We start from the raw sequence: 19,282 nt of genomic DNA, 5'->3' as shown, positions 1-19,282 counted from the left end.
AAGTATTGTTTTTATACTGCATATGTACATATGCAATATGAACGACAGTTTGTGTAATAATATGTCCCCTCTTCTTAGTTTACTTTTGTATATTTTGCGACATTTGATATTAATTTTATGAGGAACGTACTTACACTTTATCTTTGTAATTAAATGTGAAATGAAAGAAAAGAAATGACATGAGAAAAGGAAATTCGATGTATGAGTATATACGAATTGACGGAATTAAAATTTAACGCTATATTTAAATAGAAGACGTGAAATATCTTGTCATCTTAAAATAACTTGATCATTCCTATTCTTTTACATAAAAACACTTTTCGACTGTAACTTAAGAAACATGTCTGCTAACGTGAAACGTGCCAGAAAAAATTAACAACTTCCATTAAATTGGCAAATTTCTCATTAATATCGTAAAACTCGCGTTTACAAAGATCAGATCAGTGTACATAATATACAAAACAAATGCAGAATATATAAATATAGCACATACGTTCTGAATTATATTCGAATTGGGCAGGGTAACCAAGTGAAAATATGTAAATTTCACGATGTGTAATGTACACTTTATCGAACTTGTAAGTAGTGTAGAAATAGAATATTTTACACGTAACAAAATATACAAACGACAATACACAAGTTAAATTATTTGTTAGATCCATGTATAACAAGCATAGTACAAAAGTGTTTTAGCTTTATGTACTGGTAATTATGAGAAATACCAACTTAATAGATGTATTTGGTATGTACCTAGTTAAGAAAACAATAAATTATTCTGAACAGATAAAGCGTTTAGTAGCTTGTAAAGTATGAATTTTCGAAAACGTAAGTATTTTATATCTAAGTAGTTAAGAAACGCGAGCAAGGGAAATCAAACAAAGGAACAAAGTTTTTTTGTTTAAAAATATTTAATTTGTTGTTCTATTATCCGAGGTTAGAAGCGATAATGTACAAAATCTGAATAAATAAGATTCTTCAATATTATTGAATTTTAGTTCTAGGGTAGAGTAATATATCCGCATATGTTATTTATATACAATATGTATAAATAATGATGTGATTTGACTAATTTTGTTAAAAGAATATTTGTACTTTTTACGTAAAACTTCAGTCTTTTACAAACTTTCTTGTAATTAATAAACCAGTAAACACAATATTAATAAAATCCATTAAAATTATAAACAAACTCATAAGTTTTAATTTTAGTCCTTAAAGGTTGAAATATTTTGCTCCAATGTCGAGACATTTGTTTTAATCCAAAACATTACTATACTGAATCGATAATGTTGCATGTGCCACGAAAATGATGATAGTGTCAGATAACTTGTTGTGAAACGAAAAAGCATTGCATGTACATTTCTGTTGTTTTGTTGACCATGAGTTTGATGATCTTTTAAACTTGCCCATAGCTAAGAAATCAAACAGTATATCTAAACGAAATTAATTTCAAATTATTTTTTAGGTTCTAAGCTTTTATCTAATCTTTCAGAAGTTGCAAAATTTATTCCACAAGAGTCTTTTTTATCATAACCAAGTACACATCTTAAAACCATTTAAGTCTTCCTTAGTAATTTCTTCTTATCTTTAATAGTAACGAAAATAATTTAGATGAACGTTTTAAAATTGACACCCTGTATATTAAAAATAAAAGATATATTTTCTTCATAATTGGATAGGCTTTTTACAATGGCAATGTACAAATATCAAAATTGCAATTATACTATAACATATGTATATATATAAGCTTCACATTTAAACACAAGATTCTTTATTATATTTTTTTAATACCAATATTTTAATAATTATAACAAGGGTTTTTTAACAAGAGATGTATAACATTGTATACAAATTTTCAAAAACCTATAGATAATTTCAGTTATGCTCTTGCATCATTAATTGTTGATGGAACTCTTACCTCAATTCCATCTAGTTCCTTAGACATTACTATTTGACAGCTTAGCCGTGACCTGAAATTAAATATTATATAACTGAATATGTCAATAAATATATTTATTGCTATACAAATTAATACTAATACACAATAAGATTTCTATTTATCCATTTGAAAATCAACATTGTAAATATGCTAATTCCAACATAGATTTGTAATGATTATAGGGTCATAAATAAAAAACTATGAAAATTTATTATAATTTCAGTTTCGTAGTATTCAGAGATAGCGATTTGAAATTCTACATTGAGATGCAGATTTCGAAATACCCAATACTAACCTGTTTTTACATAAATTTAAATAGAAAAATTCACTTTATAAAATATTAAAAGGTAATAGAATTAATAATGTGAATGATTTGATACTGATTATTATGAACTAACGTATCTGTTAATTCATATGCTAAATCCAACATGTCTAATTCTTCATCTGTTGGTTTGTCAGGAAGTGCATCATAAACTTCTTTCGAAAATATTAAATGGCACGTACTACAAGTTAATGTTCCTTCACAAGCACCTATATCAATTATATTTTAAGATTACAACATACTTATATAATAAAGTACCAAATGTTAAAAATAATAAGAATATTAAACTTGATAAAAATGAAAATTTTCAAATATTTTCTACCTCAAAATTATTTATTTTAAATTAAGTAAATTATGCTTCTTTAAAACATACCATATCCACCTAAATCAATTTCATTATTTACTACTATGTCTAATATAGTATCTCCAACTTTCCCTTTTGCTTTGATTCTCTCTCCACTTGCTTTAACAAACGTTATATTTACTCTGAAAATAATATTTATGAAAGATAAAAATTATCTCAATATAATTATTTTCTTTATTTTTTGTGTTTCTTCAATTAATCTTCTCTTAATTATACCTTAATTATATGTATCACTTATGATAATAGAAATAATTTAAAAATAAGATATACTTGTCTTAATAATACATAAATAAAATTCGTATATCATATATTTATAACAGTGTTATATTTTTAGTTGTTCACTGTCAATGTTGTTCTTATTAATACTATTCTATTAATACTATGTTATTTTTCTAGATGTTATACTCCTACAAAGAGAAAAATTTCTTAGACATTATTATTAGCATTATTATTTTGACACCAATTTTATATTGGAAGGCAAGTACTGAAATTCTATTAAAAAAAGAAGGAAAGCACAAGAAAATTTGTATCACTTACTCTTGTTTTTCTGAAAGTGGTTGCGTGGTCGATATTCCTCTTGTTGCCTGCAAAAAGGGCAACGTTGTGTTGCTTGTATATTTTGAATAATTTGATGCAATACCGAGAATTGATCTCGAAAATTTTTGTAATTGATTTACTAACGCCATTCCACTGTCATAAATATCATGAGTATGGGACACCCTGACCGAACACCAGATAAGTATTGCGGAAAATATCAATTGTAGATCAATTGTACTTTGTACAAAAACTTCCACGGCATTCTTCGGCTGCTATACTGGGACGTTCCTTTACTGTGATAGGTTATAAAACGATTCCTAACACAAGTGACGTATCTCTACCGGACACGTGCTCTTCGGGCCACACGTTTTATGATACAAGACCAGCAAAATGATCAATGTGTAATTTTACATATCTTACATTTTTTTCAAATGAAATATTGTTTTTATTAAACGTTTAAAACCTCAGGCAACATTTATTTCATCTGATTTCAGTTTTACAAATATATATCTATAATACATATCTGTATAAATTACGGTCTGGTTATATCAAACAGGAACCGACACTCGCTAGGGAAAACTGCCCAAAAATTGAATCGTAAAAACCAATATGAAAGACAACAAATTTCTCGTTCTGCGGAACAAATAGAAATGAGCAGAGTATCTTTATCTTTATCTGAGACATTCAAAGCGTATCACGCATACGCTAAACCTGAAGAAAACTTTCTTGTCTTCCATGTTCATTTTTCCCTTTCCATTTCCGAACGGTTTCTTCTATATTTATTTATATGTTCGTGATTGATGCTATTGACAACATACAACTAAGGGGAAATACGAATAGTAATAGATAGATGTATAATTCATTATGCAATTTTATAGAATTAAATCTTATTTATCTTCAGATATAAAAACTATATTTACCAGCTGAAACACTAACGCATATGCAGTATAATATAATCTACTTAACAATCTCGTTTTAGTTATAATATGTGATTAATTCTTTTGCTATTTCGCTATAAACAGTTTCTTGTGCATACAATATTTTTTTATAGTATTCTAATATATTGTTAGATATTGTAAAGAAAGTAAAGTACAGTTATTGAAGTTTGGGAACATTCAATGTTAACCTTGCTTCAAAAAATAATCTTTCGAATGTATGGGGAATAGATTTTTAGTATTATAGTTGGTATAATGTCATCATTGTTTACAATGTGTTAGAGTTAAAGAAATGAGACAAATTAATATTTCAGAAGCAACTTCAATATTTAAATGATGTTATTTTAAAATGGCAGATGATATGAATGTTCTTTTTATACGAGGAAATGGAAACGTATGTATGGTAATGGAAACGTAATGGTTTTAACATTATTTTAGTACAAGATCTTAGCATAATAGTAATTAACAGTATCCACTACCTTTTAGTCAATTTTTGAAAAATGACATATATGATAATTTGCAATAGTTTGATAATAAAATACTTGTATCAATATTAATAACGTATAATTTGCTATCTCAAAAAGATACAGACTCAGCCAATGATAATGTTTGGGATGATAGTGCATTAATAGAAGCATATGATAAAGCAATATATTTAGCAAAAGAAGAAGTTATCAAGCGAATGGGAATGGATGTTGGAAATTCTCAACCGAAAGAAAACCTACAAAATCTTAAGCAGCCTAAACACGCAAGTAAATTACACAAGGTTGTGATTTTGATAGAATATTACAAATTTGATACAGAATATTATTAAATATATTGATTAAGAAGCAAATTATTTTATTTTGCTATTTACTTATATTTATTTGTATACACATCTTCTCTCTATAGAAATGGATCATAGGAGCACCTTATCGTGCAATATACTCAGAGGATGGAGAAACTTATGAAGCTATAATATCAAAAATTTACGAAAACAATGGCACGTGTTGAAGTGGTTACCACTTCTAAGAAAACTCTACATCTGGTCTTTTTTAGTTTTCTCAAGCACTGAAGCCATCGACAGCGTGTAGACAAAAGACTGCGACGAAGTCAGGCCATAAACAGTAGACAGGCGACGTTGGCTTCGGGGTTTTTCAGTTATTAGGTAACACAGCTAGCGTGCGGATCTGAACCAGCTCAAATTGTATTTTTACTTATTACATTTCTATTTAAATATATTTTCTACCTTACAATTTATCCACGTGTTTTCTCTGTTTACACACCGAATAACCTCAACAGGTTATGGGCCCAGGGCTGTAAATTGCAAGGTAGCAACGTGAAATGAATAAATTGTTAAAGTGTTGTGCTTAGTAAAATAAGGGATAGTGCTAAAATGGAATCAGCAAGTGCGAAGGTCGAGATGTTACGCGGCGAAGAAAATTGGCTCCAGTGGCGTTTTGTTATGCGTACACTTTTGGAGGAAGATGACGACCTGATCAACGTGTGTGAAGAGAATTTGTGTCATCCAGGTAACAGCGCGGAGAAAGAAATCGCTCGTGGAAGATTTTTGAAAGCAGATCGATTAGCGAGAAAATTAATCGTGACCTCAGTAGGAAAGAAACCGTTGGATCTTCTTTTATGTTGCACGACAGCACATGAAATGTGGAAAAAGCTGAATACAGTATATGACATGAAGTCGGATGAGAATTTAAATATGGTCCAGAAGCAGTTCTTCGATTTTAAATGGGAAGAATCTGAAAATGTCTCTTACAACCTATCAAAGTTGGAACTCATAGCGGCGAAGATGAAAGTCCTTGGGAGTGAAATTGGCGAGAAAATGCTGATAACACGCATTTTATCGGTGTTACCAAACAAATTCGATCATTTTCACAGTGCGTGGGATTCCGCGGAAGAAGAAAAGAAGACCTTAGACAGGCTTAGTACCAGGCTGATGACGGAAGAAATTAGATGGAAGAAAGACGACCAGGAAACATCGGTGGCACTGGTAACAAAAGGTAATAATTATAAAAGGGAATAGCAGAAGCAGTCAAGTAAACGTGAATACGAAAAACAAGGACCAAGTTGCTTTAACTGTGGAAAAGTTGGCCATCTAAAGAAGGATTGCTTTAGATGCTTTATATGCAAAAGGAAAGGCCACACCAGCAAAAACTGTTTTAAAAATAACAAAAGAAGCAACAATAGAGACAACCAGGAACCTAGAAACCAAAATCGGGATCACAGCGGAATTGGTCTATTAGGAAGTACCTCAGCGATACAAACGGCAAACGCTGATGTTTGGATAATCGACTCAGGAGCTACGGATCACATGACAGGACGACGGGAATGGTTCAGCGTTTTCGAAGAATTCGATAACACGGTGAAGATAGAGATCGGCGATGGTCCGTTCATGGATGCGTGCGGCAAAGGAAAAATCAGAGTAGAGACTTTTGTGGACGGCAAATGGGTAACATGTACAATGAACGATGTTCTATACGTACCAGGTATGAAAAGAAATCTGTTTTCGATTAGATCTGTCGCAAGAAGGGGCATAGATTTTTGTATTTCAAAGGAAGGGACCAATTGCATATTTTTACAAAATCAGAAAATAATAGCAAGAGGTTCTGTTATCGGAAATTTGTATAAAGTAGATATGCGAGTTATCATACCGTCAGTTTGTAATTTTAGCAATAGAGCGGAGTCAAACGCGGACACATTGCAGTTATGGCACGAACGGCTATGTCATCAGAACATCAGACATGTTAAAGAATTCTTAAAGAATTCAAATATGAAAGTTGTAGAGGATAATAACTTTTTCTGTGAAGGTTGCGAGTACGGGAAACAGCATAGATCGAGTTTTCACGAGAAAATCAATCGGGCGACTAAACCTCGCGAAATTATTTATATGGATGTATGTGGACCTATGGAAGTCGAGTCATTAGGCAAGAAACTGTATTTTCTGACATTTAAAGATGATTTTTCAAAATTCACAAAGATTTACTTCTTACGACGTAAGTCAGAAGTAATTGAAAAACTAAAAACCTTTTGCCTAGAAGTTGAAAATCAATTTAAGGATAAAATTAAAGAAATTCATAGTGATGGAGGGAAAGAATTCCAAAATAAAGAAGTCAAAGAATTTTTAAGAAGTCAGGGAATTAGGCACACGATTAACGTCCCATACACTCCTGAACAGAATGGTGTCGCAGAAAGGGAAAATAGAACAATAGTAGAGGCAGGTCGGTCGATGCTATATTCGAAACCAAATCTACCGCTGTTCTTATGGGCCGAAGCCATGAACACAGCAGTACATGTCATAAATAAGACGGGGCCGACAAGACAAGATAAGAAAACACCATATGAACTGTGGTACGGGAAACCGCCGAATTTAGAAAAGTTTAGGGTTTTCGGTACTGAGTGCTTTGCTCACATACCTGCGGAGAAAAGGACAAAACTTGACAAAAAGGCTAACAAAGGATATTTGGTAGGCTATTTAGATGACGGACGAGGGTATCGAGTGTACGTGCCAACAGTAAAAAATGTAATATTAAGCCGTGACGTAATATTTAAGCCTGAACTAGAAAATGCGAAATTCGTAAAATTAAGTTTACCGAAAATTGTCGAGCGCGAAGATGTGAGTGCGCAGAGCGATAGAGCATGTACGTATGAAAGTGCAGAGAGTGAACATGAAAAACAACCTCATGGAACTAGCGACAATATGAGACAATTGAGAGATAGAGATAAGATCAAACGAACCGATTTTTATGGTAACCCAGTAACGTACGTGGCGGAAAAATTACCGGTGGATTTTAACGAAGCGATGAGATCCGAAAAGAAAGAGTTATGGGAAACAGCTATGAATGATGAAATGAAATCGCACCATGAAAATAAGACGTGGATACTTGTAGAAAAACCTAAAGATCAGAAGGTACTTAGCAATAGGTGGGTTTTAACGATAAAGCTAAATCCGGACAACTCGGAACGATACAAAGCGCGACTTGTAATAAGAGGGTGTTCACAGAAAGAAGGCATAGATTATAAGGAAACATATAGTCCCGTTGCTCGGTTTGACACAATTAGATTAATGCTCAGTATTGCAGCCAAAAATAATTTACACCTCGGACAGTTCGACATTAAAACCGCATTCTTATATGGAAGTCTGAAAGAAGATATTTATATGAAACAACCTAAAGGTTATGATGATGGTACAAATCGGGTTTGTAAATTGCTAAAAAGCCTATATGGCTTAAAGCAGTCTCCAAGATGTTGGACGGAACGTTTCACAAAATTTATCTCGAACTTAAAATTTTATCAGAGTAACGCAGATCCTTGTTTTTATATTTATACAGAAGACGACAAATTAATGTTGATGACCATATACGTAGACGATGGACTGGTAGCAGCTTCAGACGAATCTTTAATTGATAAATTCTTCGATGATTTAAATAAAGAATTCAAAATTACGAGTTCGAAAGAAGTAAAGAGTTTTCTTGGACTTGAAATTAATAGATTAGAAGATGGTTCAATATTCATTCATCAGAGTAGGTATATCGAAAACATATTGGAAAAATTTAATATGAATGAGGCAAACAGTGTTTCTACACCTATCGAGACTAATTGGAACGAAAGTAACATAGGCGATAATGATTGTAACGCACCATACAGAGAAGCCGTAGGGAACTTAATGTTTTTACAAACCGTAAGTAGGCCAGATATTAGTTTTGCAATAAATATAGCGGCGAGACACTTAGAGAATCCAAACCAGTATCAATGGAAATTAGTCAAACGAATTTTGCGCTACATAAAAGGGACCGCAGACATGGGACTCTTATATACAAAAGCAGGCAGTCTCGAAACCTTTAGCGACGCTGACTATGCAGGTGTCACGTAAAATAACAAAATAAAAAAAGGAATTTGAGGTAAAAAATAAAAAAAGAAAACTTTATTTTTTTTCTAACATCAATACACTTTACAATTTACTTCCGAACTCTAGGCGTGACTTTCTAAGACTGACTCTTATGATTTTACTTTCGATCGGATCCGATTACTTTCTTTTGTCACCCCTCAACATCCCCACCGTCCATGCATTTGCTAGGCGTCCGCGATCGTTGCCACGTGCTCTTTCTTCTAGAACCTTCGGTGGAAGGACCGTTGGGATGTTGATGGTTCATTAGGCACTTCAGCGATATACATTGTCGCCGAGTGCCGCCACATCTTTATCTCTATCGTCAGTCCGTCGGATTTGAAGTATGCCGGTCGTGACATACCCCCCTGGTTAGATTGATCTTGGTCCTCTAAGATCGTAGTAGAATGGAATTATTTAAATGTAGATCAAAGGATATGTTTATGCTTTTTTTCAGGAATCGCTATGAATTGATTTTCTGCATGTTATGGTACAAAAGTTATTTCGTTAATCTTAAATATAGCAATTTTACAATATTTGTTAGTGTTCGAGAAGCTAATAATTTCAGAGGCGTAATCATGTTGTAGTTTTCGATCGTGAATTGGTTGGGTTTGTTTACAAAGCGTAATTCCTATCCCGTGAATTTAAGGCAACTAATTAAGGGTATTGTTACTAGTGCTAGGGTCAGCATTATCCTGAAAAAAGTACGCTTTCAATCGGTTACCATGTATCTTTTTCTTAGCATTGTCGATAGAAATAATGTAATAAGGAGTTTTCACATCGTTAATCCTGTAGGGTCCTAACCATTCAATGTCCAACTTATCTCTTTTATGGTCGTTGTGAATTAAAACAAAGTCTCCTTTCCTAAACACAGTCTGAGTTTTAACAATCTTTCTTTCTTGGTCTCGCTTGTATCGTTGCTTATTCTGAATAAGTGTTTTGTGAGCTGTTTCCCAATATTTATTCAACTGTTTTTGCCAAAGTGAGTACATATCATCATAGGTAAGTGTGGGAAATTTGGATATTGCGGAAGGTAAGTTAGCTTTTCGCCCAAAGGTCAATTCAAAGGGAGAGAATCCTGTTCCTTCATGTTTCGCGGTGTTGTACCCTAAACAAATGAAATTAAGTACTTCATCCCATTCTTTGTCATTGTCGTGTAATGCAGTACGAATTAAATCTTTAACTGAGGCATGCGTTCTTTCGAGGGATCCGTTACTTTGTGGGTGAAATGAAGTTGTTTTGATGTGTTTGATTTTAAAAGCTTCTTCAAATTTCGTCATTAAATCACTAACAAAATTTTGTCCCTGATCTGTTAGGATCGTTTTTGGTGCCGAAAATATGTAAATATAGTGTTCAATAAGCGCGTTAATTATGGATTCAGTTCGTTGCGTTTTAAGGGGAACTAGTATCAGATATTTCGTAAGTTCATCGTGTATTGAAAGTATGTATTGGTTTCCGCGTTTGGTTTTCGTCATCGGTCCTATGATGTCCATAGCGATTTTGTCGTTAGGGTTAAGTGGCGTGTCTGAGATTTGTGGGGATTCTTTGGGTCTGATACGTGTTAGTTTCTCCTTTTGACATGTGTCGCATGTTTTCACAAAGTTTTCTACTCTTTCTAAAAGTCCGGAAATTTTGAATTTATCCTTGATCCGTTGATACGTTTTCTGTATCCCTAAATGTCCTACGGTGTCGTTATGGTTTTCCTTTATTGCTTGTATTATTTCGTTTTCGTCTAGTTTTAAGATGGGATTAGGTGCATAAGTAATTTTCTTGTACGTGTCGTTAAAATATATTAGCATGAGTTTAATCTGTGTTTTCTCTAATTCAGTGAAGTCGTTATTTCCTATGCCGATTTTTGTTGTATCTTTAAGAATTTTGTAAAGTCTTCTGATCCAAAGTGTCTCGTCGTATTCTCCTAAGTCGTTTCGAGTTAATTGGTAAAATGTTTGGTCATTTGGTTTAATTTCTAAGAGTTTCGGATTCTCGTTGTTGTCTTTCCATGCGTTGAATGAATTAGTGTGATCAATTACTAGGTCGAGGTTAACTACTTCGTCGCGAGTTACTGCGTGAACTCTAGATAAAGCGTCTGCAGCTGTGTTATCTTTACCCTTTGTATATTCGATTTCATAGTCATATTCTTCGAGTCTAAGTCTCCAACGAATCAGTCTGCTAGAAGGGTCTTTGCAATTGTGTAGCCACTTAAGAGCTTGGTGGTCGGTTCGAATAATGAAGCGTCGTCCTAACAAATATTGTCTTAATCTTTTCACGGCCCATACGATGGCTAAGAGTTCCTTTTCTGTCGTGGTATAGTTTCGTTCGGGTGGATTCAGTGTTCTTGAAATGTAACAACAAGGATGACCGTCTTGCGACAGTATTGCTCCTAGTCCTTCGTTACTTGCGTCGGTAGTTAAGGTAAAGGTTTTGTTAAAGTCTGGATAAGCTAATATTGGGAAATTACAGAGTTTGTCTTTTAAAGTATCAAAGCTAATCTGGTGTTTGTCAGTCCAATGGAATGGTGTGTCCTTTTTTGTTAAGTCTGTAAGGCTTTTCGCGATTTTGGAAAAGTTTCGAATAAATTTGCGATAATAACCTGCTAAACCTAAGAATGATTTCACGTCCGTGGCATTGCGGGGTAATCGAAAGTTTTTTACAGCGTCTAATTTCTTGGGGTTTGGTTTGACTCCTTCGGATGAAACTACATGGCCTAAGTATTCTAATTCCGGTTTTACGAATTCACATTTGTCCGGTTGCAATTTAAGTCCTAATTCTCTGAGTCTCTGAAATACTATCGCGAGGTTTTCGTTATGTTCTTGAATCGTTTTTCCGAATATCACTATGTCATCCAAATAAACAAAGCAGTATTTTCCTACAAGTCCAGCTAAGGCTCTGTCCATTAATCTTTGAAAGGTAGCGGGTGCGTTTTTAAGTCCGAATGGCATTCGATTGAAATGAAAATGCCCTTGCGGTGTCGAAAAAGCGGTATATTTTTTAGATTTCTCGTTCATTGGAATTTGATGGAATCCTGAGGATAAATCAAGCGCCGAAAAGAATTTTGCGTTTCCTAGTTGTGTTAAAATGTCGTCTATATCAGGTAAAGGGTAAGCGTCTTGTTCTGTGAGTTCATTTAGTTTCCTGAAATCGATAACTATCCTCCATTTCTGTTTTCCTGAGGCGTCTAATTTTTTCGGAACTACCCATACCGGAGAGTTATAAGGGGATTCGGATTCTTCTATAATATTTTTCTTCAACATGTCTCCTATTTGTCGCGAAATCTCGTCACGGTGACATTCCGGTGGTCTATACGATCGTGTGTTAATAATTTTGTCTTTGGTTAACGAAATTGTGTGCTGAGTTAAATTAGTACAGGGTAAAAGATCGGTTTCTAAATTAAAGATGTCAATATAATGAAGGATAATCTTTTCGATGGATTCACGGATTGGTTTTTCAATGTGATCTGTTCTCACTAGGCTTTTTAGTTTTGATACGTTGGAAAAGTCATGAGAATTTTGAATATTGCTAGAAATTTCAACGTTTTGCTCTCCAGTGTTGATAAAACATACTTTAGTTGGTTTGCCTTCCAAATAGATTGTTTGAACTCTGTTTTCTCCAGGAGTCAAATGTATTGGTTTCTGAAATAAAATGGTTTTGTCGTTTAATCGGATTTTGTCATTGGATATTGAATAGTTATACTTCTCTAAACATGGTAGCCCAATGATTCCGTCTTCGATAATAGGGAAATTGTTCGGTACTATGTGAAAAATGTGATTTTGTCCAAAAATTCGTTTCGTTACGTATTCGTTAGTTTCGTACTTGTCTCGTCCCATAGAAAATTTTTGTTTAGGCCCTATTTGTATCGCGTTGACAGTTTTGTTACGTTTCACCAGGTTTATCCCTGCTCCTGTGTCGACCAGAAATACTCGCTCTTCGGTTCGGGTTGACAAAGGTATTGCGAGTAATCTTCCCGTGGCGATGTTGACTCGTATGTCTCGTACGGTTCGTCCATCTCCTGGTTCGATGTTGTTTCTTGTATTTCGTCCCATTCCTGGACTGCCTGGAATCCTTGCGGGTGGTCGATCGCGCTGGCTCGGTGGTAGAAAATTTTGACACTTGTTGGCAATGTGTCCCAGCTTTCCGCACTTGAAGCACTTCATCTGCATATGCTGGTTGTCGGGGCGATTACTAACCGAAGGTAAGCGATTACATGACCAATTAGGTTGTCGTTCTTCTCGCAAGTAGCGTTCTACATCGGCTGCCTTTTTTTCAGCTTCCGGAAGATTCAAGGGTTCACTGCTTAATAGTATTCGCCCTATGTCGCGTCTGAGTCCCTTTAGGTACACACGAACAGTCTTCTTCGTGATTTCTTCAGTCATAATTTTACGTGTTAGTGGTTGTGGGTACTCATTGGTTACTGCGTACAGCAAACGGTTGAGTATTCTTCTAAACCGAATATTAAAACTTTGCACTGATTCCTCGCGTCCCTGTCTCAACTCTCGTAATTGTTCTTGGTACTCATCCGAAGTCACTTGTGCTGCTAAGTTATTTCTCAGTGCGTCGTACAGATCACTGTAACACTCAATAGGAATGTTGCGAATACTTTGGGCTGCTTTCCCCACGATTTTTTCCACTTTTATTGCTTTTAGCAATAGATCTTGCTCCATACAGCGATCCTTCATACTTCTCACTTCTTTGATGAAGTCTTCAACTCCTACATCATCATCTCCGTTGAGCGTTGGGATGTAGCGTATTGCATCCTTAGCTCGTAGAGTGGGAGGAGCGGGCGAAAAATAGCCTCTTTCTTCCACCTCGGGTTGTTCGCTGTCGAGGTGGACAGGTGGGGTGTCTGAAGCTGCTAACCCTGACAGTTTGCGTGCTTTTGCCATATTCACAGTACGATTGATTGCTGTCGACGCACTTTCATTGTCTTCGGTGATAATGGAAGCAAATTCATCGGTCGCAGGGGATCCGAACCCAGTCCGTAGCGCTGCGACGGTTTTCCCGAGATTCTCGATTTCTGCTGCCCTGTGTCTGTTCTCTTCGTCATTTTGCATAGACAAACGTAACATTTCCTCTCGTAAAAGGGCAATGTTCTCGTTCTGTTTTTGAATACTGTCCCATATTGCTCGCAACATTGGGTCAGTTGAGGTTGAAGTTTGAGATTCGTTTGCCTTAGACATTATTGCACTGATTTATAATTTTCAGACGAAGACGAGTCTTGGCTACTGAAGCTAAATTTTCTTTCACGGTAACGTACACAGGAATTCAGTTTACCTTTTATTGTTACTTCACTTGGTTCGTGATAGTTACTTTGTTGTTGCGGATGACCGTAGTCCCAAATAATTCGATCTTCCGTAGATGATGAATGTCTTTTGGTTTCCGAACAAACACTTTTCACTATCCTGGCAGGATCGCCAAAATGTCACGTAAAATAACAAAATAAAAAAAGGAATTTGAGGTAAAAAATAAAAAAAGAAAACTTTATTTTTTTTCTAACATCAATACACTTTACAATTTACTTCCGAACTCTAGGCGTGACTTTCTAAGACTGACTCTTATGATTTTACTTTCGATCGGATCCGATTACTTTCTTTTGTCACCCCTCAACATCCCCACCGTCCATGCATTTGCTAGGCGTCCGCGATCGTTGCCACGTGCTCTTTCTTCTAGAACCTTCGGTGGAAGGACCGTTGGGATGTTGATGGTTCATTAGGCACTTCAGCGATATACATTGTCGCCGAGTGCCGCCACATCTTTATCTCTATCGTCAGTCCGTCGGATTTGAAGTATGCCGGTCGTGACACAGGCGACAAAGAAACAAAAAAGTCGACATCAGGCGTTGTATGTAAGTATGCGAATGCGGCCATCACATGGCAATGTAAGCGACAACAATGTATAGCTTTATCTACGACCGAAGCTGAATATGTCAGTGCAGCCTCAGGAGCGAAAGAAATTATGTGGCTAAAGAAAATATTTCTTGAATGTAAATTAGAGATCCTTAAGTATATGCTATGTGTAGACAATACTAGTGCCGTGAAATTAATTAAGAATCCAGAATTCCATCAAAGAAGTAAGCATATTGACGTAAGATATCATTTCTTGCGAGATTTATACAATAGAGGCGAAATTGATATAACGTATGTAACAAGCGAAGAGCAATTGGCGGATATATGTACAAAGGCATTGCCAAAACCGAGATTTGAATATTTAAGGAAAAAGTTAGGTTTGAAAAGTAAAAAAGATATTAAGATGTAATTGTTTGTAAACATGTAGAGTTTTTAGGGAGGGTGTCGAAGTGATTATTACTTCTCAAACAAAAAGAGGAAAAACTCTACATGATCTGTTTAGTCTTCTAGTTTTTTTTTTTTTGTGTAATAAATTAATTTGTATGGAAAAGAGAAAGGCGGCTGGCAAATGTACTTGAGAAGGCATTGACAAATTAATTTTCAGATATTTACGACAAGAGTTAGAAAATATTAAGAGATAATTTGTAAATTTGAGATAATTGTTTGTAGGGATGTAGAGTTTTAGGGAGGGTGTTGAAGTTCACTTCTAAGAAAACTCTACATCTGGTCTTTTTTAGTTTTCTCAAGCACTGAAGCCATCGACAGCGTGTAGACAAAAGACTGCGACGAAGTCAGGCCATAAACAGTAGACAGGCGACGTTGGCTTCGGGGTTTTTCAGTTATTAGGTAACACAGCTAGCGTGCGGATCTGAACCAGCTCAAATTGTATTTTTACTTATTACACTTCTATTTAAATATATTTTCTACCTTACAATTTATCCACGTGTTTTCTCTGTTTACACACCGAATAACCTCAACAGCACGTGTGTTGTAAAATTTGTAGGTAATACCTTTAGCATGATGGTTATGTCAATTAAGAAATGTACTAAAAATACATATATATATGAAGTAAAGGCTTTCGCATAGTCTATCACAGTGTCATTCAGCAGGTCCTTAACTGGGCAGGAGTACCTGTCAATGTCTATGGGGAGACCCGTGGGATATAGGGTCATGAACCATAAACATGCATGTTACTTATTGTTCATTATTAGCTGCTTGGAATATAATTCTCCTCATTAGACGAGTGATTATTACTACATATATCAAGGCAAACATTTATACATATACATTTATGCACGGGAAATTCTAATACATTGCCTGTAAGGACAGTAACCGAATGGCACTCAGTCATTCTATTAAATGACAAAAATTTCTTTTACTCTGTGTTTAGGCTATGGTAATACACAGAAAGTCGAGTTGAGTTCTCTTTTAGAATCAGAAGGTTTGCAAAGTCAAATAGCACAACAAAAGAAAGCTTTGGAAGAGAAATTCAATGAAGAGAACGATGAGACTTGTGAGACTAATTTTTCTACAAATGTAAATTCGAAAAAATATAATGTAGAAAAAATGGATTGTGACTCTGAAGAAGCAAATGCGTATAAACATCACTTCATACCGGGACCATCTTTCAATTCGATGACTGATATAATGCCACCTGCACCTCCTTTACCACCACAATTAATGGCCAAGTAAGTACAATTTAAAAATTCTAATGGAATGCTGAATACTTCTAATATTAATAAGTAATTTGGAATAAGTTTAACATTTTATTTGGAAAAAAAATACGAAATTTTAATAAAATGTACTAGATTACCAGATAATGATACAGACGCACTTTCAAGTATGTTGATGTCATGGTATATTAGTGGTTACATGGTATATTACACAGGTAATTATTTCATATAAGTATTTTATTGTATATTAAATTTTCAATGGACTATGTTATTTCTTTTGTAGGTTATTACCATGGTTTGAAACAAGCAAGAAACAATCAAGAGAACAGGAAGAACTGTTGATTATATCAATTTTTTCAATAACAATATAACAATAATATAAGATATAATAAAATATAAAACTCATTGTATTTATTTACTTCAATTATTTGAAATAAAGAACAGCTTTATTTTCATATAAGACTTTAAGACTTTTTTAAAAATAATTACTAAGATAAGAAAACATAAAAAACATATTTTTGATAAAATACACTCACATATATATGTCGGGTTATCATTAGGATTTAAGGCGCGTAATGATCCTTCGTTTGAATTAGCCATTGTTTTACGAAACAGAGAATATATTTACGCGAATAAACAAGGTTTTACAAAATATTATGAATAATGAGTTTAATAAATAATAAGATTAACAAACGATAAGTTTAACTAATAATTAGATTAAAGATTAATAAGTTTAACGAACAATAAGAGGAACGAATAATATGTCTTACGAATAATGAATTTAACGTATAATGAGATTAACGATTGATAAGTTTCACGAATAATGAATTTAATTAACGCTATTAACAATGTTCCGGGGTTCAAACGAATCCACGGTCAACAGGATAACTCTTTACTATGTGTAGAATAATTTTAAACACAAACTACAATTGCTGAGACACTCGGTAAATTGCTCGATGTATCACTTTCCAAGGTGATCACACGAATGAATATCTGATGAAAATCTTTTTCGCTATACGATTGCATTTGTTTGTTATATGCTCGCTGGAAACATCGAGAAGGTTCCAATCGTTGTTGCTAGGCAATTTCTGTCAAAAGTTTGTTGTATACTCTTTGGAAACATCGAGAAAGATTCAAACGCCGTTACTAGGCAGTTTCTGTCTGGAGATTGATTCCTAATACAACGTGTGTCCCATTATATCGACATCTCTAAAGTACAATTCTATGTGATTTCTAGGGAGAACAATACAACCGATCCACACCTTCGTCAGGCAAAACGTTTATCCCGTGACCGTGGCTACGTTCGGCGACCAGTTGTCACCTCGAACCCACTTTCGCTTTCACAAATATCAAACAATTACAAATGACAATTGCTTAATTACAGTTATGATAAAATCTAGGCTAAAGCATTAGAAGGCTTCCTCAAAATTGCAAAGGGAAGGCTCCGGTTTTCCTTTCATCTCCGACATATATAATACAAGGATATAATACAACCGAACATTTTAAACTTAGCCTATAGCGCGTGCGCGCACACACATGCACACACATGCGAATGATTTCTCGAACGATTTTTCAATATCTGTCCTTACGATTGCGTATTTATTTGTTCCACGTATCATATTTATCTATTTGCATAACTGTAGGTGACATTTTTTTTAACAATTTTGCTAATATTTCATAACTTTTTAATTCATATTTCAAAGTGGTAACAGGTGTTTCTTTCTTTTCAAGTCTCCTCCATATCGGGCTTATTTCTAGTAGCCACGCTTGCTTACAAAGCAATTTTATATCTGCACAAGAATATCTTTCAGTACATTTTACTATGTGGTTTACAATATCTGTATTTTCTAATAAGTGGTTGCTAAGGTATAATTTGAATATACCAAGTCGAGCAACTTCATTGGGTAATGATACGTATATTTGCTTTTCGAGACGCCTGAGTAAAGCTGCATCAATGCCCCTAATAACATATTTACAATAAATATTATCGTTCTATTATACTAATAATAATGAAGGAATACTTCAAACAACACAATAACATATTTGGAATTTGGAGAAATATTACGATATTTTCTACTTAGAAAACATTGAAATAACGTGATATACGTACCAAGGGGAATTAGTTGTAGCCAGAAGAACTACATTAGAATTTTCATTAGACACTAATCCATCCAATCTAGAAAGAAGTTCTGATCTGAATCTCTTTGCAGGTTCAGACAATATACAGTCTCCTTTATTTGTGGCGATCCAGTCAATCTCGTCGATAAAAATAATTGTAGGCGAATGACTATAGGCAAGTTCAAATAAAACCTGTTCAGTTTAACAAATGTATTATTCATTAAATATTATATTCGAAATTCCTTAAATTCATTGCCTCATCACGAATATGATATCATTTCGTTTTCCAAACAACTATTCTATTTATATATAAATGACGAAAAATAAAATCAAATCTTTTTATACCTAGAATCTCTCCTTCATAGACAAAGGAACAAAGAAACTTACATAGACAAAGCAACTTACACGTATATACTTCTCGGAATCGCCTCTCCATTTGCTGACCAATGAGCTGGCATTTATGTTAAAAAAGGTGCAATGGCATTCTGTCGCGACTACCTTCGCTAACTTCGTTTTCCCTGTTTTGTATATTTCTTGTAAACACGTACAGAAATGAAAAGAATACGAGTATCTTACCTGTACCAGGTGGGCCGTACAGCAAAATACCTTTCCAGGGGGAAAACGGGCCATCAAAAAAGATAGGATACTTAAGGGGATACACAACGGCCTCCTTAACAG

General features: G+C 34.5%; 3 protein-coding genes across 7 annotated transcripts; 1 reads left to right on the top strand and 2 right to left on the bottom strand.

Annotated features, from left to right (window-relative positions):
• Positions 1-1,634: 1,634 nt before the first annotated feature.
• LOC126876213 (adrenodoxin-like protein 2, mitochondrial) lies at positions 1,635-3,671 on the bottom strand. Of its 5 annotated transcripts, none has more exons than XR_007694004.1 (5): positions 3,160-3,670; positions 2,839-3,029; positions 2,632-2,744; positions 2,232-2,467; positions 1,635-1,967 (listed from the first exon to the last, which is right to left on the bottom strand). XR_007694004.1 is itself a non-coding variant. In XM_050639085.1 (4 exons), exons 1-4 carry the CDS (start codon positions 3,306-3,308, stop codon positions 1,877-1,879), a joined length of 276 nt encoding a protein of 91 aa, XP_050495042.1. In that variant the 5' UTR covers positions 3,309-3,671; the 3' UTR covers positions 1,635-1,876. The 5 variants fall into 5 exon arrangements, 3 of the variants coding, with proteins under 3 accessions (XP_050495042.1, XP_050495040.1, XP_050495041.1); XR_007694005.1 differs by having other exon boundaries at positions 2,893-3,029; XM_050639085.1 differs by lacking the exons at positions 2,632-2,744; positions 2,839-3,029 and having other exon boundaries at positions 2,335-2,467; positions 3,160-3,206; positions 3,304-3,671.
• On the bottom strand, positions 1,877-3,308 carry LOC126876185 (adrenodoxin-like protein 2, mitochondrial). Its single transcript, XM_050639036.1, has 5 exons — positions 3,300-3,308; positions 3,160-3,206; positions 2,641-2,744; positions 2,335-2,467; positions 1,877-1,967 (listed from the first exon to the last, which is right to left on the bottom strand). The coding sequence occupies exons 1-5, from the start codon at positions 3,306-3,308 to the stop codon at positions 1,877-1,879; spliced, it is 384 nt and encodes a 127-aa protein (XP_050494993.1).
• On the top strand, positions 3,327-16,828 carry LOC126876184 (survival motor neuron protein-like). Its single transcript, XM_050639035.1, has 6 exons — positions 3,327-3,330; positions 4,679-4,846; positions 16,204-16,326; positions 16,402-16,501; positions 16,622-16,701; positions 16,770-16,828. Exons 1-6 carry the CDS (start codon positions 3,327-3,329, stop codon positions 16,826-16,828), a joined length of 534 nt encoding a protein of 177 aa, XP_050494992.1.
• The last annotated feature ends 2,454 nt before the right edge of the window (positions 16,829-19,282 follow it).

Source organism: Bombus huntii, unplaced genomic scaffold (genome assembly GCF_024542735.1).
Source record: "Bombus huntii isolate Logan2020A unplaced genomic scaffold, iyBomHunt1.1 ctg00000067.1, whole genome shotgun sequence".
In the NCBI taxonomy this organism is placed as follows: Eukaryota; Metazoa; Arthropoda; class Insecta; order Hymenoptera; family Apidae; genus Bombus; species Bombus huntii.
This window is presented reverse-complemented; position numbering and strand designations above follow the sequence as displayed.